This window comes from Sander vitreus, unplaced genomic scaffold (genome assembly GCF_031162955.1).
Source record: "Sander vitreus isolate 19-12246 unplaced genomic scaffold, sanVit1 ctg287_0, whole genome shotgun sequence".
Classification (NCBI taxonomy): Eukaryota; Metazoa; Chordata; class Actinopteri; order Perciformes; family Percidae; genus Sander; species Sander vitreus.
In genome coordinates this window covers 98,811-121,959 of record NW_027595442.1, presented here as the reverse complement: position 1 = coordinate 121,959, position 23,149 = coordinate 98,811, and the positions used below count along the sequence as shown (strand labels likewise).

The window sequence follows — 23,149 nt, the reverse complement described above, 5'->3', positions numbered from 1 at the left end:
TTTTCATTTTTTATCAATGTGTGTTTTGTGCTGCAGACCTGATCTGGAACACTCTGAAGAAACTTAGAGTTGACGCCGGGTAGGTGTGTGTGGGTGTGTGTGTGTGTGTGTGTGTGTGTGTGTGTGTGTGTGTGTGTGTGTGTGTGTAATGATTATTTTCTTGTCTCTGTTGCTGTGACTGCTCATCTGTCCAGAGAGAAACATGAAGAGTTTGGAGATGTAAAGAAGGCGATCACAGACGAGTTTGTGCGTCAGAGGTAAACATTGCCACTCTGGGGGGTGGGGGGTTTAGAGGCTTTAAGAAGTTGAACCAGCTGATGGCTCAGTGGTTTAATGCAGCAGGTCTGTGATCAGAGGGTCACAGGTTCAATCCCACCAAGTGTGTGCTAGTGTGTATTAAAGTGGTGTGATCAGAGCCAGTGTCTGTCAGACCATAGACTCTGGTTTATACCACACCACAGAGCAACAGGATGGATAAGAGACAGACACTACAGCAGAGTGGCTGGACCTCTCAATCCTAACATAATTGTCTTTTATTATTACAGTTTTTCCCGATCACTATGACACTTTTTTTCAAAACTTGTAACAACTTTCCTAAACTCTTAACACAGTTAGCACATCCGTCTGTGTAGGCTATGGATCTTTACTGACCAATTTACAAATGTCACACTGTATGTCAGAACAGATAACATCATGTTCTAAACCTAACTTATAGACTAAAGTCAAAGTGAACAGCTGATCATATTGTAAATTGAAACACAAATATATCCCCTGCATTTTATACATGCATTTATTGAGAAACAGCTGATTGAAGTTATGCAAATAGATCGATCACAGCTGATTGATATCTAGGAAACACACTCGGGTGTTGAGGTTCTTTCAATCGCATGACCATATGGTAGGACATAAAAGAGGTCCTATTAGAACAATATACTGTAGATGAACACAGAAAATAAGAAAAATGCCTTCACGAGGGAGAGGAAGAGGAGTACCAGGACAATTCTGTCTCCTTTGTTTCATAAACCCTACATTCTATAAAGCTACTCTGAGATGGATCATTCATTGTTTGTATTGAATCTCTGCAGCAAAAGAAACCAAATGGTGCTGGGTTGGTTCAGTGGTAGAGCAGGCGCACATATACTGGGAGGTTTATGTATGTCTTCCCCCTCTCTCTCCCCTTTCTCAACTAGCTGTCCTCTCAAATAAAGGTGGAAAAGCCCAAAACATTATCTTTACAGTGTTAAAAAGTATATGTAATATATATTTACTAAACTCAACAAAAATGTAGAGAGGCTTCAAGAGAAACTGCAGTGCAAAACAATTTATGATCAATACAATATACTGTTGTCTATTGTTATTGTATAAGGGATGACCTGACACATAATATATATATATATATTATATATATAATGCAGTTTCTGTAATTCCATGTGATGTTAGTGTTCTGTATGACATTGTTCTATGATTGACTAAATGTTCCTGTTGGAAGAGAAGGCGTTAGTGTTTTGGAAGAATTATTAGATTTTGAGACATGATTGCATTGTTTTGGTGGACATAGTGTATTGGGTTAGTGAATTATCAGCCCTTCCAGAAAAATGCAGAGTTTTTTTTGTGATTGTTGCGGGCAAAAATCCTTGATTATGCGTCACGTTTTCTTAAAAAATGTGATGGAATATGCGGGATATTTATGCAATTTTATGCGATGAAATTGCGGGAACTTTTTAAAGCTGCGGTGTCATCGTGGCTTCATCGCGGGGTTTGCAGCTTTTAGATGATGTTCACGTCGCGTAATTACATCACTTCATAACGTTCCCATGGCAACGGGGAAATGGGTGCTCTTGTGTGAAGTAAACGCAACATTTTTTATCTTTCTGCTAAGATATGTGTGACTTTTTTGCAACGAAAATGCGGGGATTATGAAATCATGCAAGCCCCGCATATTTTGCGCGGAAATCGTCAATTTATGCAGCGAAAGTGCAGCGTATTTGACAAAATGTGGCCCCCGCATAAATATCCAGACTTTGGCTGATTATGCATTGAATTATGAGATCACATAATCACGTTTTTCTGGAGGGACTGAATTATTGTATTTTGAAAATCAGTGTTAGAGTTTAGTTTTCAATGTGTGATTTTGAGCATGAAAGTAACCGTTTGTTTTGCCAGTTGTGTGTTGTAGGTGTGTTAAGAGTTTAGGAAAGTTGTTAAGTATTGAAAAAATTGTCATAGCGATCGTGAAAAACTGTAATAATCTGTGTCTGTCTGTCTGTGTGTGTCTGTCTGTGTAGGTATCTGGAGTACGTGAGGATCCCTCACACGGAGCCGGTAGAGTTTGAGTTTCGTTGGGGTCAACGAGCCGAAGTGGAAGTTTCCAAAGTGAAAATCCTCGAGTTCATGGGAGAAGTGAGTCACTTCCTGTCTGAGAAGGGGTTGTCACTCTGTACTGATGAGGATGGGTGTTTTAGGGTTAGCATTAGCTTTCTAACTGGTGTGTGTGTGTGTGTGTGTGTGTGTGTGTGTGTCTGTGTGTGTGTGTGTGTGTGTGTGTGTGTGTGTGTGTGTGTGTGTGTGTGTGTGTGTCTGTGTGTCTGTGTGTGTGTGTGTGTGTCTGTGTGTGTGTGTGTGTGTGTGTGTGTGTGTGTGTGTGTCTGTGTGTGTGTCTGTGTGTGTGTGTGTGTGTGTGTGTGTGTGTGTCTCAGCTCCATGATCAGGACCCTCAGAGTTGGACTCAGCAGTTCAGAGAAGCTCACTCCATCTCCGGCTCCTCGCAGACCGCCCCCAGCAGCAGATAACTCTTGATGTCACTGCATCTTGTTTTCTTCCTGAATATATTCTATGTAAACAGACTCCATCTGATCCATTGATATATTTCACACATTAACCATATCTGTATGTTCATACTAAGCCTGTTTTCTAACTCTTGGTCTTTTTTTAAATCAGTTAAACCCATTTAACATCAGTCAGTCAGGCTTCATGTTTATTGTATTGGCTGTACTGTACAGTTACAGTTATTGTTTGATTCAGAAAATAAATATTTTTACAGATTCTACATCAATGATGCTTTGTCTTTTCATTTCTCTCGCACGCTGCACATGTGCACACACACACACACACACAACAAACAGAAAACGAGTTCACAGGTTTGACATTGATGCAAGAACCGATCGTGGACATTTTAGATTAAAGTTTTCTGACTCGGCACGCTGTGTGGAAACAAGTACTTATTTACACATTGCTTTAATGAAATAAAGAAAATGAAAGTCCCCTGAGAAGATTGTATTGCTGTGGCTCCCCCAGGTGACACAAAGAAACTGCTAAATGTGTTTCTCATTCTTTAGAGAAGACACAGGGGTTAGGGTTAGCTTCTCGTTCTTCTCCACCAAAGTAAACCCTTAAAATCAACACTATCAGCAGGTCTCATTTATCTTTAAACAGACAAGTGTTTAAACACACTGAACATCTGGGCTGGAAATCCCCAGAGATCTATTATTGTGATATTAAACGTGACATTCTCCGATATATTGCAATTTAAGACCTTTTTTTCAACTTCAAATTCTGTCCCCATATGAAACCATTTCTATACTTTGGATTTAGTGATTAAATGTAATTTAACTAACCAGATATAATGTATTAGTTGTTGAGCGTTAGAGGAGCTCATAGGAAGACTGATACTTCAGTAGGAGCCAGGCTAACTGTTTCCCTTTGTTTCCAGTTGTTTCTAAGCTAACCTTAGCATGTCCTTGCTGCAGCTTCATGTTTAGTGTACCGACGTGAGAGTTTTCCATCTTATTCTCTCACTCGGGGGCGATAAAGTGAATGAGTGTTTCTCTAAATTATTCGCTCCAGTGTTATGGAGGATCGTCACTGTAATGGAAAATCTCTAATCTGTTATATTTTTGCATAGTCGTTCCTTTGAATCTGCGTTTCTACTTTTAAACGAATGTCCAGACAGAATGTTAAGATGTACGCTGCTCACACCTCGAGTTGTTTGTTCCTCTTTGACCTTTCTTTGGCCTTTCAGTTCTATCACAACCAGCAACAGAAGTACATAAGTACCTTCTGCTTTCTAGTTCCTTTGTTCATTTTCTTAGGGAGCTTTCACACCTACCTTGTTTGGCCCGAACCAAAATGACCGGTGTTTACACACTCAATTATACACTGAATACAGAGAGAGAGGACAGGGAAACCAGGACGTAGTTTTGTCACCTAGAGTTCTTTAGTGTGCTTGCATAACTGCAGTGTGAAACCAAAACTTACCGGATCAAATCCAAAAACAGTTAACCTTGGTTTGGACTTGCAGGTGTGAAAGCTCAGACTCTTCTGTGATGAACTGAACCTTATTTGCGCAAAGAATAAAGACTTAAAAGACTTTGTTGACCAAAGCATTATTTCAGATCTCTGTATTAGAATTTCCACCACATCACCAAAGTGAACACTGAAACGTGTGTTGACTGTTACCAGCAGGGTTCGTACAGGTGCTTGAAATCCTTGAAAATGCTTGAATTTTGATGTGTTTTCAAGGTTTGGAAAGTGCTTACATTTTGGATAAAATGCTTGAAAATGCTTGAAATTGTAACTGTATTTCTTTCACAACAAATACCGGTAACACTTTACTTGAAGGTATCGACATAATCGTGACATGACATAAACGTTTATGACTTCTATCATTAATTGTCCTTTGTTTTTGCCTAAAATGAAACCTGCTTGCTTGTACATGTTTGACTGTGATCTGCCAGGTGTGACTCCGCCCCCATGAAACCACTACTGCACCATACGAGCCCTACTATTGCAACGCCAAGACCCGCCCTTCAATAGCAGCTTGATTGGTTCGGGTTAGGCATTGACCTCGAGTGGTTAAGGTTAGAATAGCCGATTGGTCAGGGGATAGGACCTGAACAGATCGGGTTAGGGTTACCTTGCGTAAGCATGGACACCTGGCCAATAGTAGTGTGTGAATGCTATTGAAGGGCGGGTCTTGGCGTGGCCATAGTAGGATTCGGAAATTTGCTGCCGGGAGGTTGTCGTTTCAATGAACGTTGACTGGAAGATGAAAAATACAAATGATGGATTAAACAGGGGCAAACTGCAAAAAAAGACGTGCAGCTTTTCACAATGGGCAAGTCTGCGCTCTCGAGTCACATGAAGGGTAAGTCATAGACTTCAAGTAAGCCAACTGAAGTAAACCTGAAAATCACATTATCTGGGAAGCAATATTTGGACATTAATATAATGAAAAGTATTATTCAGGTTAGAGAGAGAGACAGGCAGCCCAAACTTTGTAGGGTGGAAGACAAACATGTCAATATGACTGAACCATTTCAAGTTTGTACGGCATGCCCTAGATTTGGAAACTGTTGTGGATTTAGTCTGATTTAACACAGAATGACCAAGCTGCATGTCATCTGGCTCAGATCCTCCCACTCAGTGCTCCTCTCCATAGCTGTCTTACTGTATGTTATGTCATGACGAGATTAAACATTTTAAAGGTGATAATTCAGGGTTAGTGAAGTGAACCTGTCGAGTGATTTTGTTTGGGGTAGGCTAATTGTTTTTACATTGACTCAGGCAGGTTAGATAGCAAGCAAAGTCTACTTAGATAGTGATACATTTTGAAAAATAAAACGTGTTTTGCTTAAATATCTGATTCTTCTGCTATTATGAAACAAAATTTTGGCTGTTTAAAGCATTATCTCTTTTAATGTGATACAAACACTAAATAATAATTTTGACTATGTACTGTATTGGTATGTAATTTACGGTGGTGTAAGGTGCTGGAAAAAGCTTTAAAATGGACCTTGAAAGTGATTGAAAAGTGCTTGAATTTTTCCTTGGAAAAGGTGTACGAACCCTGTACCAGACGTTTGGATTCTCCTTGATTATGGGTTAGGTTGCACCAATTAGGATCTAATGTCTGGATTGACAGCGGTTTGAGTATGGGATAGTTATGGTGCCAGATGTCCCTCACTTTCCCCTTTCTTTGAGTTAACTTTAAACTCTAGATGCATTGAGCAACATTAACTGGAAGCTCTGAGCAACATTAAATGCTGAAAATATCAAGTTTAGAAGAAGATGTGGATGGTTCAACAAGACAGGCCTGCTTGGTTCTTTCAGGGAATGATTGTAAAGATTTACTAAGAATATGTTAGATCATTTCCTCTCTAACTGGGAGGTTTTATAAAGAATATGTTAGATCATTTCCTCTCTAACTGGGAGGTTTTATAAAGAATATGTTAGATCATTTCCTCTCTAACTGGGAGGTTTTATAAAGAATATGTTAGATCATTTCCTCTCTAACTGGGAGGTTTTGGGACTGATTGGTGGGATTGCTGTGGACGAAGTACACACAGAGATACACTGGTAAGAGATAATGAGGTTTAACCATGTATCAGCTCATTTAAATATCTCACGGTACTGTATTGTGTCAACAGTTAACTTCATTTAATATTGTATGTGGAGTTTTCTTTTGCGAGGTGCAAATGTTCCACCAAAACAAGTTCCTTCCTGAGACTATTTAGCAGAGCCCCCGTCGCTGCGTCCAGAGCTTAGTGCCGCCTAGGACCATTGGGATTGGTTTAAAGAAATGTAAACAACCCAGAAAGTTTTTTCTCCTATCCCAGAATGCATCTGTGGTGCAGCCAGACCTTCCTCCACAGCACTGTGGAGACTAGATTGTCTCTGATCATGATTCCATGATGTATCTGTGCGAATGTGGAGACACGATAACACAGTGCAAACGGCTCAGACTGACAGGTCCAGTTAAAGTAGGAGAGAGGAGGTGCGGAAGAACGAGGGGATGAAGAAAGAAAGAAAGAATAAACAGTGACGCTGGTCATGTGTTCATTGTTCAGCAGTTAATTTGTCTTCTTCGTGTCTCAGACATTTGGCTCCATTAAGAGCTTTACGATGGAAAAGAAATGTCTGTTTCAGACATCACAACGAACACTTTGATTACTTAAATTAGAAAGGACATTTTCCATGAAACCAGCTGGTTGTTTTTCCTCTAGATGTGTTCAGGGACCGTCTCCAACGCCTCCTCCGGCTCTCTGTCCACGTCAACGTTCTGAGAGACACAAACACTTTACGTCACACTCTGAACTGTATGTTTGTCCCCTAACTTCTGCAGTTTCACTCTGATTTACTGTTAAAATCAGCATTAACAGGCTGTCATAACAAAGGAGTTTATAAAAATGTTGATTCCTAAATTTACGTTGCTTTTTGTTATAACGTGCACTCACACCGCTGCTGTTACCTCGGTAAGCTTCACCACAGGATCTCTGTTTTTGTCGCCTAATCAGAGTAATGAAATTGCAGGACAGACGGCTGTAGAACGGGCAAAGTCATAAATCTATCTGGATCTTTCTGTAAAACAACAGGAAGGGGGATTACATCAGTATGAAAGAGTGACGACGGGTATTATATATTATATCTAATAAACAGGGTTTGTATTGGGGGTTATTTTTGCTTTCATTAAAGGCACAACGAGTAGATATTACTAATAAACAAAGTGTAGACTCGTACAACATAGCCCCTCTCAATCATCACTGAATCTACGGACGCAACATTTTCCGCAGATTGTAAACAAATTGAAACCATCTCCACCCTAAACCGTCCGGGTCTGTTATGACGCACTAGAAGTTCCCCAGCCTGGACTTTCTTATTTCTTTTTTGTTCGAGACGTTTCTGCGCATCGGTCTCTATAGAAACGGAGAGACCAGGTGACAGATCGTACGGACGCATCCAACAGGAAGCTACGAGAAAAACGCCAAGCAGAAAAAGCTTCTCATTCCAGAGTTTGAGAGAATCTGAGTTTGTCTTTCAATGGCTGGCGAGCAGTGTAAGCCTCGTTAGAAACCATGAAACTGATCTGATGTGTAAAGCAGCGCAGGGAGAAGATCTCAGGCTCTCCTGTGGTTGGTAATGTCTAAACTGATAGTAGCGACTAAAGAACCTCTGTTACCACCGTCACTTCACACATTAAATCATCTAATCAGACTGACACTGTTGTCAGAGTGAAGTTTTACTGAAGTAGGACAAACATTTTAAATGTTTGGAGTAGGGGAACATCTCATCTCAGGAAACTATCTGCCTCTACATGTTCGTGGAAAAAGAAGATAAAGATTACCACAGGTTTGTCTCTGTGTGTGTTGACAGCTTCGATGTTGAGGAAGACAGACTCCACTTTACATCCTGAGAGACAGACAGAGACAGAGAGACGTTAGCCTGAGTCTAAGAAAAAGATGATGGGTTAGGGTTAGGTGAACCCAACGGGAGACAGAAAGCTGTCACTGTGAGCAGAGAAATATTATACTTATATATGATAAATGTTGAGAGAGATGATGAATGTTGAGAGACGGACCATAGGATAAGGGTTAGGGATTAGGGGTTAGGGATTAGGGATTAGGGTTACCGTAGGCCACCGGTGTGAGTTTGAGGACGGTGTGCAGAGGACACTTCAGGTATGGCAGCTCATCTGAAACACAGGGAGACACAGAAAAGACATATTGCTTTAATTATAATATAGATTTATTTAAAAACACTATTTTATCAACACTGTCTGACTTCCTGTCTGTGTCCGGTTGTCTCTCATTGAGTTTGATCAGATTTCCTAAAACAGCTGCTCTCTGTAGTTTTACTTTTGTAATAATATGTTAGTTTGTTATTCTGAACACATTTATTCCTAATATAATTGTTAACCTTGTCAGGTTTTGGAGGAAAGCTTTAAAAGGTTGAAAAAGTAGTTTGTCTCACGAGCAGTTTTGTCCAGGAAGTAGGCGAGCAGACATCTCATCACCGCCTGGTGACAGATGACCAGAACATTTTCCTGTCGCTCCAACTCCATGATGACTGGCTCCAGACGCTGGACCAGGTCCTCGTAGGACTGGGAGGGAGAGAGAGAGGGAGAGAGAGAGAGAGAGAGAGAGAGAGAGAGCGAGAGAGAGAATGTTATGGAGAAACTCTAAAAGAATACAAACATTTATTAAGAACAAAAAGGGAACAGCGTAACAAAAAAAGCTAAACCTAATCGAAGAATCAATACAGTCCAATCAATTCTGGGAAAACTGGCATAAACTAAACACAACATCTAAGGAGGAATTAGCAATCCAAAATGGGGATATTTGGACCACTCATTTTACTGACCTTTACGGCAAAATAACAAATAACCCAGGCCAACAGGAAATACAGAGGAAATTAAAAATCCTTGAATCAGCAATTAAAGACCGGATTAAATACCAGAACCCCAGTGACACCCCGATTACAGAACAAGAACTAACAGACAAAATGAAAAAGCTTAGACTCCAAAAGGCCTGTGGTACTGACGCCATTTTAAATGAAATTATCAAATACACATAATACATTCAAATTGGTCATCCTAAAAGCTTTCAATATCATCCTAAATTCTGGTATTTTCCCAGCTGTTTGGAACTAAGGACTGATAACCCCAATCCACAAAAATGGAGACATGTTTGACCCAAATAACTACAGAGGAATCTGTGCGACCAGTAACCTGGCAAACTATTCTGCAGTGTTATTAATAGCAGAATCTTACAATTCATTAGTGAACACAATATCCTGAGCAATAGTCAAATAGGATTTCTCCCAAAATATGGAACTTCAGACCCCATCTTTACTCTCCACACCCTCAGTGACAAACAATGAAAGCAGAACAAAGGAAACATCTTTTCATGTTTTGTAGACTTTAAAAAAACATTTGATTCAATTTGGCATGATGGTCTTTTCTATAAATTGATTGAAATGGGTATTGGCGGAAAAACAAATGATATCATAAAATCTATGTATACAAACAACAAATGTTAAAATTGAACACCAACAAACACATTTCTTTCCTCAAGAACGTGGAGTGAAACAGGGATGCTGCCTGTCCCCGACTCTGTTCAACATTTATATAAATGAATTGGCAAAAGATCTGGAACTTTCTACATTCTCCCCTGGTATCACTCCGGGAGATACTGACATCACATGTTTGTTATATGCTGATGATCTAGTCCTGCTGTCCCCTACAAAAGAAGGCCTACAACAACACCTGGACCTCCTGCACAGTTTCTGTCAGACCTGGGCTCTGACTGTCAACCGAAACAAAACCAAACTTCTGATTTATCAGAAAAGATCTGGGAATTACAGTAAAAATCAATTCTATCTAAATACAGTTCAATTAGAACATGTGAAAAACTACACATATTTAGGTCTCAATATTAGTTCATCAGGTAGTTTTCAAATGGGTGTGAATGAGCTGAGAGACAAATCAAGAAGAGCATTTTATGCAATTAAAAGAAAAATCAAAACAGATATTCCAATTAAAATTTGGTAAAAAATATTCAAATCAGTAATAGAACCCATCGCTCTATATTGCAGCGAAATATGGGGCCGCTCAGTAGACATTTAAAATGTACTGACTGGGACAATAACCCAACTGAGAAATTCCAAGTCGAATTTTGTAGAAACCTTCTACACCTACCAAGACACAACCAAATAACGCCTGCCGAGCAGAACTAGGCCAATATCCCCTCCAAATTACAACTGAAAAAAGATCCATCATATTCTACAACCACCTGAAAACAAGCAACCCCCCCATAGTTTCCACTTCAAAGCTCTACAATACCAAGAGAGAAACATAGAGAAAGGTCCCCTCAGTCAGCTAGCCCTGTCCCTCAGCTCCCTCACCTCACAGCCCCCAGAACCTCAGGACACCCCCCTCAGCTCCCTCACCTCACAGCCCCCAGAACCTCAGGACACCCCCCTCAGCTCCCTCACCTCACAGCCCCCAGAACCTCAGGACACCCCCCTCAGCTTCCTCACCTCACAGCCCCCAGAACCTCAGGACACCCCCCTCAGCTCCCTCACCTCACAGCCCCCAGAACCTCAGGACACCCCCCTCAGCTCCCTCACCTCACAGCCCCCAGAACCTCAGATGCTTAACCACACAGGCCTGTATGGAAACAGAGCCCTTTCACTCCCAATCTCTAGCCTTACGGAGGAATACAAATGTGCCAAAGTAAGGTTGGACCTGCTGCTCAAAGAGTCCCGGCACACAGTAGTGAGAGGCTGGTTGGGAAATCTTTTACAGTTTCAACACCCAAACAAACAAAATACTGGGAAATAAAGTCAGGCAGAAGGACAGCGTTTGAAACCCTTTTTTTCTTCCTCACCTCTCCTTTGGGGTAGCGGTAACGATACTTGTCCTGGTCCCTCAGTGCAAACTCCTCCGGGTAATTCTTCTGAATCTCCTCGTACGTCATGTCCTCACAGACACCCTGCAAACAGAACAAAGCTTCTTTCTCAGCCTCTTGTACAACAACAGAATACTCTGAACTCTTGCTCGTAATACACCAGATCACTTTGAACAGTAACTCACAGCATCGATCTCGTTCAGGGCCTTCCACTGTTCATACGGGACTCCCAGAGCCTCGGCGGTCTGGATCGTCCTCTTCATGTGGCTCGTCCAAACCTTCAGGTCGCTGATGCACTGACCACGCATGTAGGCGCCCAAAGAACTGCCAAACTGACCAACACACAGGACATTAAAATACAGACAGAAGAATACAGGAAGTACATATCATATATATCCACAGACAGACAGAGAGACAGACAGACAGACAGACACATAGACAGACAGACAGACACACAGACAGACAGACAGGACATGAGATTACAGACAGATACAGACAGGAAGATACAGACAAGATGGCGTTGCTGAGGGGGGCAGCCTGTTGCAGCAGCTCTTGCTCACTTGTGAGCTTTTTCTTCTGTTTTTACTTTCTTTTTAACTTAAAAAGGATTTTTGAATCTTGAATCTATGCACAGACCTTTGCCCCGCGAGGTGACAGCCCAGAGTCACCTCCGATACGACCCACGAGGTTGAGCTCGCTCTCTCCGTGGCGACACAGGAAGATGGATCTCGGGGTGACGTGGATGTTCATCAGGTAGTAGACAATCCGACTCTGGATGTGGTCCTGGACCCGGTTCACCAGGTACCTGCTGCCCACGTTAAAGATCTTAATGTACGACAAGTTCCTGCGGAAAGACCAGAAGACACAGCTCAGACTGAAGTCATCTTCTTTCAACATCTCCCACATTCAGGATTCAGTTTGTATATATATTTAATAAGTAAGTTAACAGGAACAGTGTCTCACCTGTCCCTGTTGTCGTCCAGAGGGACGTAGGTCAGCTTGTAACATTCAATCCTCTTCAGAAAGTCGGCCACAGCCTCCTCTTTGTCACAGTCCACGTAGTCCGGACTACTCAGCTTCACTTGCTGTTTTCAGAGAGAGAGAGAGGGAGAGAGAGACAGAGACAGAGAGAGAGAGAGAGAGAGAGAGACAGAGAGAGAGAGAGGGAGGGAGAGAGAGAGAGAGAGAGAGAGAGAGAGAGAGAGAGAGAGAGAGAGAGAGAGAGAGAGAGAGAGAGAGAGAGAGAGAGAGAGAGAGAGAGAGAGAGAGAGAGAGAGAGAGAGAGAGAGAGAGACAGAGAGAGAGAGAGGGAGAGAGAGACAGAGACAGAGAGAGAGAGAGAGAGAGAGAGAGAGACAGAGGGAGAGAGAGAGAGGGAGGATAGAGAGGAGAGAGAGAGAGAGAGAGAGGGAGAGAGGGAGAGAGAGACAGAGGGAGAGAGGGAGAGAAAGAGAGAGAGGGAGAGAGAGAGAGAGAGCGAGAGAGAGAGAGAGAGAGAGAGAGGGAGAGAGGGAGAGAGAGAGAGAGAGACAGAGAGCGAGAGAGAGAGAGGGAGAGAGAGTCCCGAGTAAATCCCGACTTTTGCGAGGAATGTTAGGGTTAATTTCACCCTGCTTCATGCAACTTTTTCTTGCGTAACAGGTTTTATAAATGAGGCCCCAGGTGTTTACCTAGAGGAACTCATGGAATATGAACTTTATAAATCAAGACTAATGTACATTTACACAAAGCTTTTTTAAATGGGTAAACATATTTCTCTCGCTATCCAGACCAATCAAATCCAACACCTCTCCACATTGTATAACCCGAAAATGCTGGCTGAACTACACAAAGACTACTGAAATAACTGAACCAAACTGCTTCAGCTAAACTGAAAACAGGAAAAGAGGGTTAGTAATTTAGTAAAGAACAACACAGACTTACTTTAATGTTCTGAGCGATGATTTCTGGATCGTCACATATAGACTCCACAAAGAAAACCTGGACAGGTGAGAAAAGAAGAAGAGAGATTAGAGCAGGGTTAGATTAGGTTAGGGTTATGTTCAGGTTTGTAACACTGTGAACAAAAACTGACCTTGTAGCCGTTTTCTTTGGCAAAGCTGAGGATGACCTCTCTGCGCTCGGCTGTGGTGTTGGTGGCATCAAAAACCTAACAAGACAAACAGCATCAGTGATTCTTTTCTGGACTCATTAATAAACACATGAGCGATTTATGGACCTAAGGGTCTTTAGTTCCCTGTCAGGTCCAGACTGTTCCAATCAGACAGAGGCCGACCCACGCTACCTTTTTTTGATTTAAAAAAAACAGCAGATTGCAGGTCTTTTTTTATTGTTTATTTCTGCCTGAGGCACATTAAGCTGAAACAAGCAAGGTGCTCAGGAACATAAAGGCAGGCAGCTCGTTAAAAACAAGAAGAAATCGGTCTGATCTTCGATCGGACCTTTAGAGACAAACAGCTACTGCAATAGCTTATTACACCAGTAAATTGCTGTTAATAACAAAAGCAACCACTAGATGGGAAAAAGGTATTTTACAATAACTTTCGTCGTTTCGGTGTTGTTCTACAGTGAAATACAGTCACACTTTACACTATGTACCTATCAGCATTTTAACATGTTTAATCTAGCTCCTAGCTAACGGTAAGATAACATTACCTGCTGCCAAGTGTCATGTTAACTAGTGTCACATGCAGCGATACGTTTGTTGCCTTTACGTCTGAGGGCTGCGCAGGCATTTAAGAGACACCAAAATAAGGCAACGAAATTTGCGTTGCTAGTCCAGTATACCGGTAATTTAGGCACCATATTAACACAGGGTTTCGGTACCCAACCCTAGTATTTACATCCAGTAAAAGCCCTCTCTATGTATATATGATAGTTTTTTGTGTTGATGGCAGAGTCCACCATTCCCATGGCGTGTGTGTTTCTTACTGTTCCTTCTCCTACAGTTTTCAGATTATAGCCGCTTTACATCGTTAACGTTGGCTTTGACTCACCACGACCTGGCCCAGCTCTCTGGTGAAGTAGTCACACACATCTTTCAGGGCAGCAACGGCACATGCCCTGAGCATACAAACAGAAAACAACATTAATGCAATACTTTCACACATATTTAACTGCTTTATATAAAGTGGCACACAGCTGGCAGCGGGCTGAAGTGAAAGTGAAGCTTCATACTTGCGTATCTTCATAGCCTCTGTGTTGTCGGGTCTGAAGAACTCAAAGCTGTTGTAGGAACGAGTGGCATCTCTTCTGTACTGCCCGACGTTGAACACTGGGAAAGAGATATTTGTTTGTTGGAACCGAGTGGTGTTCTGGTGTTACAATGGATACGATGGATTCATGATAGATACAATAGATGTACGATAGATGTATGATGGATGTATGATAGATGTATGATGGATGAATGATGGATGTATGATAGATGTATGATAGATGTATGATGATGTATGATGGATGTATGATGGATGTATGATGGATGTATCATAGATGTATGATAGATGTATGATGATGTATGATGGATGTATGATGGATGTATGATGGATGTTTGATGGATGTATGATGGATGTATGATAGATGTATGATAAATGTTTGATAGATGTATGATAGATGTATGATGATGTATGATGGATGTATGATGGACGTATGATAGATGTATGATAGATGTATGATAAATGTTTGATAGATGTATGATAGATGTATGATAAATGTATGATAGATGTATGATGGATACGATGGATGAGATAGGCAATATACAACAGAGCAGCTTCAACCGCATTCAACCCACATTTTTGCTAAATCAAACATTTGTTTCAGAAGTTTAAAGGTCCCCTAATGCTGTATCTGAAGTCTCTTTTATATAGGCCTTAGTGGTCCCCTAATACTGTATCTGAAGTCTCTTTTATATAGGCCTTAGTGGTCCCCTAATACAGTATCTGAAGTCTCTTTTATATAGACCTTAGTGGTCCCCTAATACAGTATCTGAAGTCTCTTTTATATAGGCCTTAGTGGTCCCCTAATACTGTATCTGAAGTCTCTTTTATATAGGCCTTAGTGGTCCCCTAATACTGTATCTGAAGTCTCTTTTATATAGGCCTTAGTGGTCTCCTAATACTGTATCTGAAGTCTCTTTTATATAGACCTCAGTGGTCCCCTAATACTGTATCTGAAGTCTCTTTTATAGAGGCCTTAGTGGTCCCCTAATACTGTATCTGAAGTCTCTTTTATATAGGCTTTAGTGGTCCCCTAATACTGTATCTGAAGTCTCTTTTTTATAGGCCTTAGTGGTCCCCCAATACTGTATCTGAAGTCTCTTTTATATAGGCCTTAGTGGTCCCCCAATACTGTATCTGAAGTCTCTTTTATATAGACCTTAGTGGTCCCCTAATACTGTATCTGAAGTCTCTTTTATATAGGCCTTAGTGGTCCCCTAATACTGTATCTGAAGTCTCTTTTATATAGACCTTAGTGGTCCCCTAATACAGTATCTGAAGTCTCTTTTATATAGACCTTAGTGGTCCCCTAATACAGTATCTGAAGTCTCTTTTATATAGGCCTTAGTGGTCCCCTAATACTGTATCTGAAGTCTCTTTTATATAGGCCTTAGTGGTCCCCTAATACTGTATCTGAAGTCTCTTTTATATAGGCCTTAGTGGTCTCCTAATACTGTATCTGAAGTCTCTTTTATATAGACCTCAGTGGTCCCCTAATACTGTATCTGAAGTCTCTTTTATAGAGGCCTTAGTGGTCCCCTAATACTGTATCTGAAGTCTCTTTTATATAGGCCTTAGTGGTCCCCTAATACTGTATCTGAAGTCTCTTTTATACAGACCTTAGTGGTCCCCTAATACTGTATCTGAAGTCTCTTTTATAGAGGCCTTAGTGGTCCCCTAATACTGTATCTTAAGTCTCTTTTATATAGGCCTTAGTGGTCCCCCAATACTGTATCTGAAGTCTCTTTTATATAGACCTTAGTGGTCCCCTAATACTGTATCTGAAGTCTCTTTTATATAGGCCTTAGTGGTCTCCTAATACTGTATCTGAAGTCTCTTTTATATAGACCTCAGTGGTCCCCTAATACTGTATCTGAAGTCTCTTTTATAGAGGCCTTAGTGGTCCCCTAATACTGTATCTGAAGTCTCTTTTATAGAGCCAGTCCCACAATGAGCTTTCCTTAGGATGTGCCATTTCAGTGTCTGTAGCTTTAAATGCTATTGAGGAGGAGAAAGGGGGGCAAGGTGGAGGGTGGGGGTGTGACCCTGACCAACTGCCACTTTGCTCGTTTGAAAGCCATGATGTCTCTCTTTCTCATGGGTGGGCCAAATTCTCTGATTCCAGATCGGCCCATCAGAGCTTTCATTTTCTCAAAGGCAGAGCAGGATACCCAGGGCTCGGTTTACACCTATCACTATTTCTAGCCACTGGGGGACCATAGGCAGGCTGGGGGAACGCATAGTAATGTTAAAAAACCTCATGAAGTGAAATGTCCATGCCATGGGACCTTTAACAGTTTATTTCTGTAACACAAGGACAGGGTTAGGGAAAGAAGATTTGTTAAACATTAAAATATTTTACAGCTGAAGCATTGAGACCAAACGTTCAGTTTGATCACATGATGGTTTGAGGTGGCTAGTGTGAGTTTCAGAGTAACGCCACCCTGTCATGTGATACCTTTAGTGGTCACTCCGATCCAGTTCAGGTATCTGGTGAGCTTCTTAGAGATGTAGGTTTTCCCTCTGGCTGGGAGCCCCACCATCACGATCATGGTCGGTGAGTTGGTGAACTGGGGCACCGTTGCTGAAACATACAAACACACACACACACACACACAGACAGACAGACAGACAGACAGACACACACACACACACACACACACACACACAATCAATAACCGTTAAATATATTTGCATCCCCCTGGCCAACCAATGCCTACATAGAACAGGAAGGATGAATGTGATTCACACACAAAGAGACGTATTTTATCTTTTATGAGGAGTCAATCACTTTTATCTGACTTCTAATGTATTTCCATTCTGTCTTCTTTTATTTTAGTTATAATAAATGAAGTTGTGTTAAAGTTGAGATCTCTGTGTACATGTTGTTTGGATTGGTAAACTCCCCAATAGAAGACTATATTAATGTAAATTATATCTCTCTCTAACAGTTTTAATAGTAGAAGAGTATATGGAACTTTTATTGAAAGTCACACAGAAGTCCACAGCCGTGAAAAGGTTAAAGCAGAAGTTGTTTGTATAGAAAAAGCTGCTGCAGTACATTTGGTCTGTGGCTCTTCCGTCCTAATTATGCTTTTAAACAAAGTTTGACTCGGGTACATTCACAAAAAGACCCCAGGTTGCATTTTGTCGAGAGTTACACTTTAAATGTGAACATTTTCTAGTTTCTTCTCTCCTCTGGGACAGGAAACTGAAGATCTTTGAGTGGTGGACAAAACAAGACTTTTGAGGACGTCAACTGAGGCTTTTGGAAAACACTGATCCACATTTTTCATCATTTTCTGCCAGAAACAGTCTACTGAAGAACGAGTACTTTCTGCCGACAATACTTCTGGAACTACTTGTAACTTTGTTTACTTAAATTAGTTTTTGTATGTTTATAGTTGAAGCATCATCCTGTAACATCTGACACAGAGAGGATGAATGAAGTTAAAGAGCTGCAGATGGTATGATGAGGTTGAAGAGAGTGTGGTGGGGTGGTGAACTTCGGGGTAAACAGCCCAGCAGTCTCTCTGCAGAAACCGTCCTGCTAACCAATGCTTGCTCTTGGGGGGAATTGTTGTGTGTCTGTGTGGTCTAGATCTACTTTATTTGTAAAGTGTCCTGAGATAACTCCTGTTAGGATCTGACACTATAAATAAAAATGAATTTACTTGTTTTCTCTCGAATTTCCTGATGTCTCCGTTAGTGCTCAAGCCTCAACTCGAACCGCTGGAGAGAGACCGAAAGCAGGCCAACAACAGGCTGCTTTCTATGTGTGTGTGTGTGTGTGTGTGTCTGTGTGTGTGTACTCACAGCCTCTGCGTTGGCTCAGCCGGCTTTTCGGCCCCCAGGTTTTCTCCAGAGGATTCTGCGTGAGTCTTTGTGTCTGTGACATGACTTCAACTGCCGACTGTCCGAGTGTGTGTGAAACCTCTGTGCTGTGTGTCTGTGTGTGTGTGTCTGTCTGTCTGTGTGTTTGTGTGTGTTTAATCTCTGAACTCTGTGTTTGTTTGTGTGTGACAACAGGACAGAAAGAGGATTTCTCAAGGTGGTGAGTTTGTCTTTCCTAGGATGGTGAAGGCTTGTCCCACCTTACTCTGCCTCTGATTGGCTCTCTCTGGTATTCTTACCCTAACCCAAACCAAGGCAGCGAGAAGTAGCCAATCAGAGGTAGAGGAGGGCGGGACATTCCTTCACCATCCTAGGAAACATAACGCTGCCTCCAGGTGAGCAAACAGGTTTTTTAAACTTTCTCCCAGAGTTCAGAAGGGGAGGAGTTAGTCATCAGCTCACCTGCTGGAGTGTCTCTGATTGGTCGATGACCTATCAGTCACCTGACTGTCCCACAATGATCCACCAATAACAGCTCTGAACTTTGCCCGGCACACAGGAAGTGTGTCACCTGACAAACCACCACTAATCTGTGTGTGTGTGTGTGTGTGTGTGTGTGTGTGTGTGTGTGTGTGTGTGTGTGTGTGTGTTTTGGTGATGTTACCTTAATACATTTACTCAAATACTAAAGTACAGTTCTGAGGTACTTTGAGCATTTCCATTTCATGCTACTTTATAGTTTGAACCACAATATATGTTTAGCTCACTACATTTATTAGTTACTTTACAAGTTCAAAGTTTTAATCAAAAGGGCACATCTTATGAAATCTGATGCATCATATACATTTCAGACAATATTAAAGAAACCATCCGAGGTAGACTGACCGAAGATTTCTGTTCCGACTGAAGTCAACCTGGTTTCAACCCTGTCAAGGAGAAGTACTACACTACCCACAATCCTAAGCGTAACAGCGACATCTCTGATTGGTCCATCTTGCTGTTACGATGGAAATGTTGCCCCCACCGAGAGGGGAAACATCTCTCCTCTCTCCGTTGACTTGTACTGTGTGAAGGTTTCCTCCTCTTCTATTCTGTCTGCTAGACAACAACAGAAACATGTCTAGAAGCTGCTGTGTGCTGATATTCACTACCAACAGGGTCAAGACCCAGAACTTCAGTTTTTAGAAGCTGCCGACCCCAAAAACTGAGGTTTTATGAAGACCAAAGAAACGGACGTGAGGAATTAGCAGAGAGAATGGAGAGACACTAAGCTAACGTTACGTCCAAGTCAAATATCCAAACGTCAATTTTAGGCTAAATATATCTATATCTGTAAGTTAAGCTAAAGTATTTAGACAGTATGCAGCTTGTGTTATAGTGGAATGTAAATAAATCAGAAAGCTATAGTATTATGTTTGCTAGTGTCTTAGCTTGCTGACACATAGCTATTAGCTTACTAACAGCTAAGTTGTCTAAAATATTTCTTCTGCAAAATCTGCAATGCCTGCAATCAGAACAGTGAAGAAATGGACAACTGAAGCGAAGGAGGAGCTGCGAGACTGTACAGACTGGAGTGTTTTTGAAGAAGTCACAGGTGACCTGGACAAACTTACTGACACTGTGACATCCTACATTAGTTTTTGTGAAGGAGTGTGTGTGCCAACAAAGACTTTCCACATCTTCAACAACAATAAACCATGGTTCACTGCAAGCCTGAGCCAACTCCGCCAGGCCAAGGCCTACAGCAACGGAGACCGACTCTGTACAACACACTCAGAAACACACTGACCAAGGAGATCAGAGCAGCTAAAGGGAGCTACTCTGAAAAGATGAAAAACCGGTTTTCAGCCAACGACTCTGCAGCACTGTGGAGAGGCCGTCAAGACATCACCAGCTATACAGTAAGCGACCCCCCCACACCCTCAGGTAAACTTGTGCGATGTCAGCTTGTTAAATGTGAATATTTATATATATATATATATATATATATTCTAGTTTCTTCTCTCCTCTGGGATAGGAAACTGAATATCTTTGAGTTGTGGACAAAACAAGACTTTTGAGGACGTCAACTGAGGCTTTTGGAAAACACTGATCCACATTTTTCACCATTTTCTGCCAGAAACACTCTACTGAAGAACGAGTACTTTCTGCTGACAATACTTCTGGAACTACTTGTAATCTGAGTTTTACTTAAATTAGTTTTTGTATGTTTATAGTTGAAGCATCATCCTGTAACATCTGACACAGAGAGGATGAATGAAGTTAAAGAGCTGCAGATGGTATGATGAGGTTGAAGAGAGTGTGGTGGGGTGGTGAACTTCGGGGTAAACAGCCCAGCAGTCTCTCTGCAGAAACCGTCCTGCTAACCAATGCTTGCTCTTGGGGGGAATTGTTGTGTGTCTGTGTGGTCTAGATCTACTTTATTTGTAAAGTGTCCTGAGATAACTCCTGTTAGGATCTGACACTATAAATAAAAATGAATTTACTTGTTTTCTCTCGAATTGCCTGATGTCTCCGTTAGTGCTCAAGCCTCAACTCGAACCGCTGGAGAGAGACCGAAAGCAGGCCAACAACAGGCTGCTTTCTATGTGTGTGTGTGTGTGTGTGTCTGGTGTGTGTGTACTCACAGCCTCTGCGTTGGCTTTTCGGCCCCCAGGTTTTCTCCAGAGGATTCTTCATGAGGCTTTTTTTCTGTGACATGACTGCCAACTAACTGAGTGTGTGAAACCTCTGTGCTCTGTGTGGGTGTGTCTGTGTGTTAGGTGTGTGTGTGTGTGTGTGTGTGTGTGTGTTTGTGTGTCTGTGTGTTAGGTGTGTGTGTGTGTGTGTGTGTGTGTGTGTGTATGTATGTGAAACCTCTGTGCTCTGTGTGTGTGTGTCTGTGTGTCAATGACGCTGCAGCACTATGGAGAGGCCTTCAAGACATCACCAGCTACTGTATGAGAGACCATCCCCCACTGCTGAGGCTAACAATGGCCTGAATGCTTTCTACTGCAGGTTTGAGAGGGAAACACTCACACCCCTCCCCCGCTCCAGACCAACTGCAGCCCCCACCACTCACCTGTTTACCCATCCCCCCCCTCATCTCCACTTTGGCCACTCACCCTCTTCTCTACATATTACATACTTATCATTCCAATATGCATCTTGCACACTACTTTGCACTATTACTTTTTGCACTCTACATCCCACTCCGTCTCATTTGTTTAAATGTTTTTTTGGAATATTATACTGATATGTGCCTATATGTATATTGTTGTCTATATTGTACAGTATGTTACTACTACATGTCTATTTGTTAAACGTATAGAGAGTTAACACCTACCAAAGTCAAATTCCTTGTGTATGTAAGTATACTTGGCCAATAAAACTGATTCTGATTCCTTTGCAATGCTTAAATCTGATGTTTTTAGCTACTAGATTGCACATTATTCGCTGCTCCAATGCTATGAAACACTCCACACTTCCTGTCTCCTAAATGGGCGGAGCCTCGTTTAAAAGTGTAGTGAACGTCGCGTGGATGATGAAAACTTATATTTGTATAATGTATCCAAATATATTTCTGTTGCTAACATTAGATATTAACTCAGCTAAATCAGAAACATTAGTGTAGTTAGGGCGTTAGCTGGCGTTCGCTGCTGTTAGCTGCCATTAGCTTCTCTGTTTTGCAGATCTGGAAAAAGTTTGTTCCTGAGACAGAAACACGTCTGGAACACAGTAAATTTTCTCTTGATGTGTCCGATGTGTCTGAAAAATGCCATCATCTCGTAGCTGGTCGGGTTAGTTACAGGCTTAAAACTCTTTATGTCAACCTTTAATGAAACGTCAACGGAGATACTGAACGGGGAAAAACACTTCCAGAACCAGAGCTGTTCAGAAAGTGTTGACTGAGTCATCCTCCAGTGTGTGTGTGTGTGTGTATGTGTGTGTGATCTTTCAGCTGCCAGAACCTCACCTGTGCTGTTACACCGCGTGCGGCACCACACCGTTGGCATGCTCTTCTTGGACTCCATTTGTTTCTTAAGGCAGAAACTCAACAGAGGACTCTCTCCTCTCCCCTCTCCTCTCCCCTCTCCTCTCCCAAAATAAGCCTCCACCCCCCCCCTCCATGTGTCCTTCAGCTCTCTGCAGTCTGCAGGACACCCAACACCTCCACGCTGTGGCACAAACTGTCCATATTGGCAGCTCCTACACTCTCAGAGACACGTGCATGTTTTTAGCCTGTTACATAACTACGCTGCTGGTTTAACATGGACGTGTGTGTGTGTGTGTGTATGTGTGTCGCTGTCACTCACCGTGCGGCCGCTGGAACCGGAGCGTCCTCCTCGCGCCCCCCTGCACCTCCATCCCGTCTCCGTTCATCCTTCAAACCCCTTTGTGTGTCTACTGGTCGGTGCAGCTCAGCGTCCCTCAAATGTTTGTTCCTAGTCCTCAGTGTGCTGCCTCCGGGTTAGTACACACACACACACACACACACACACACACACACACACACACACACACACACACACACACACACACGCGCATCCTTCGGGTTCAACCGTCGTTACTTTCAGCTTTTCCTGTCTGACAACAAATGGCTCCAACAGTTCCCATCATCCTCTCTGTTCTCTGGAGGCTTCTTGCATCATCACTGATGCTGCATGTGTGTGTGGGTGCATGTGCATGTGTGTGTGTGTGTGTGTGTTTAGGATGCAAAACTTAAAGGGCCACTCCCTCTAAAAACAACAAGACATAACGTGTTTAGTTCAGACTCGTTTGCTGTTGTTGTGTTACGTGTTAAGTAGGTAGGTTAAAGGTTATGCAGGGAGGGGAATAACTTTCAGCTCATCAGACGTTTCCTAATAATAAAGATTATTTATCAGTCCCGCATCTTGAGTCTGAAGTCTGAGTCCCCATCACTGTCAGATTAATGTAAAG

General features: G+C 42.0%; 2 protein-coding genes and 1 non-coding gene across 9 annotated transcripts in view; 2 read left to right on the top strand and 1 right to left on the bottom strand.

Moving 5' to 3' along the window:
* ndnl2 (necdin-like 2) overlaps window positions 1–3,046 on the top strand; it is a 32,095-nt gene extending 29,049 nt beyond the window's left edge. For 2 of the 3 annotated variants that reach the window (XM_078244672.1, XM_078244671.1), the window contains 4 exons: window positions 37–79; window positions 195–257; window positions 2,286–2,400; window positions 2,697–3,046. In XM_078244672.1, the coding sequence (XP_078100798.1) occupies window positions 37–79; window positions 195–257; window positions 2,286–2,400; window positions 2,697–2,789 (314 nt within the window). In that variant the 3' untranslated portion in view covers window positions 2,790–3,046. The remainder of the gene's footprint in view (window positions 1–36; window positions 80–194; window positions 258–2,285; window positions 2,401–2,696) is intronic. The other variant, XM_078244673.1, reaches the window with a different exon arrangement.
* LOC144513566 (small nucleolar RNA SNORA11) lies at window positions 402–526 on the top strand. The gene has a single exon (XR_013501151.1). It is a non-coding gene; the product is annotated as a small nucleolar RNA SNORA11 (small nucleolar RNA).
* On the bottom strand, window positions 2,957–22,811 carry LOC144513563 (6-phosphofructo-2-kinase/fructose-2,6-bisphosphatase-like). Of its 5 annotated transcripts, none has more exons than XM_078244668.1 (15): window positions 22,525–22,811; window positions 16,854–16,979; window positions 14,361–14,457; window positions 14,180–14,246; window positions 13,258–13,332; window positions 13,107–13,163; window positions 12,147–12,268; window positions 11,820–12,027; window positions 11,369–11,515; window positions 11,163–11,267; window positions 8,746–8,875; window positions 8,405–8,467; window positions 8,120–8,184; window positions 7,247–7,356; window positions 2,957–7,057 (listed from the first exon to the last, which is right to left on the bottom strand). In XM_078244668.1, the coding sequence occupies exons 1-14, from the start codon at window positions 22,589–22,591 to the stop codon at window positions 7,285–7,287; spliced, it is 1,401 nt and encodes a 466-aa protein (XP_078100794.1). In that variant the 5' UTR covers window positions 22,592–22,811; the 3' UTR covers window positions 2,957–7,057; window positions 7,247–7,284. The 5 variants fall into 5 exon arrangements, with proteins under 5 accessions (XP_078100794.1, XP_078100795.1, XP_078100792.1 ...); XM_078244669.1 differs by lacking the exon at window positions 22,525–22,811 and adding an exon at window positions 22,185–22,296; XM_078244666.1 differs by lacking the exon at window positions 22,525–22,811 and adding an exon at window positions 18,212–18,463.
* Window positions 22,812–23,149: the final 338 nt, after the last annotated feature.

Coding starts and splice junctions, on each gene's coding strand:
- LOC144513563 (XM_078244666.1), bottom strand. CDS start 18,293: ATGTCACAGACACAAAGACTCACGCAGAATCCTCTGGAGAAAACCTGG. Junction 12,028..12,146: donor CTGGACGACAACAGGGACAG/GTGAGACACTGT, acceptor GTCTTTCCGCAG/GAACTTGTCGTACATTAAGA. Junction 8,185..8,404: donor ACTCACACCGGTGGCCTACG/GTAACCCTAATC, acceptor TCTGTCTCTCAG/GATGTAAAGTGGAGTCTGTC.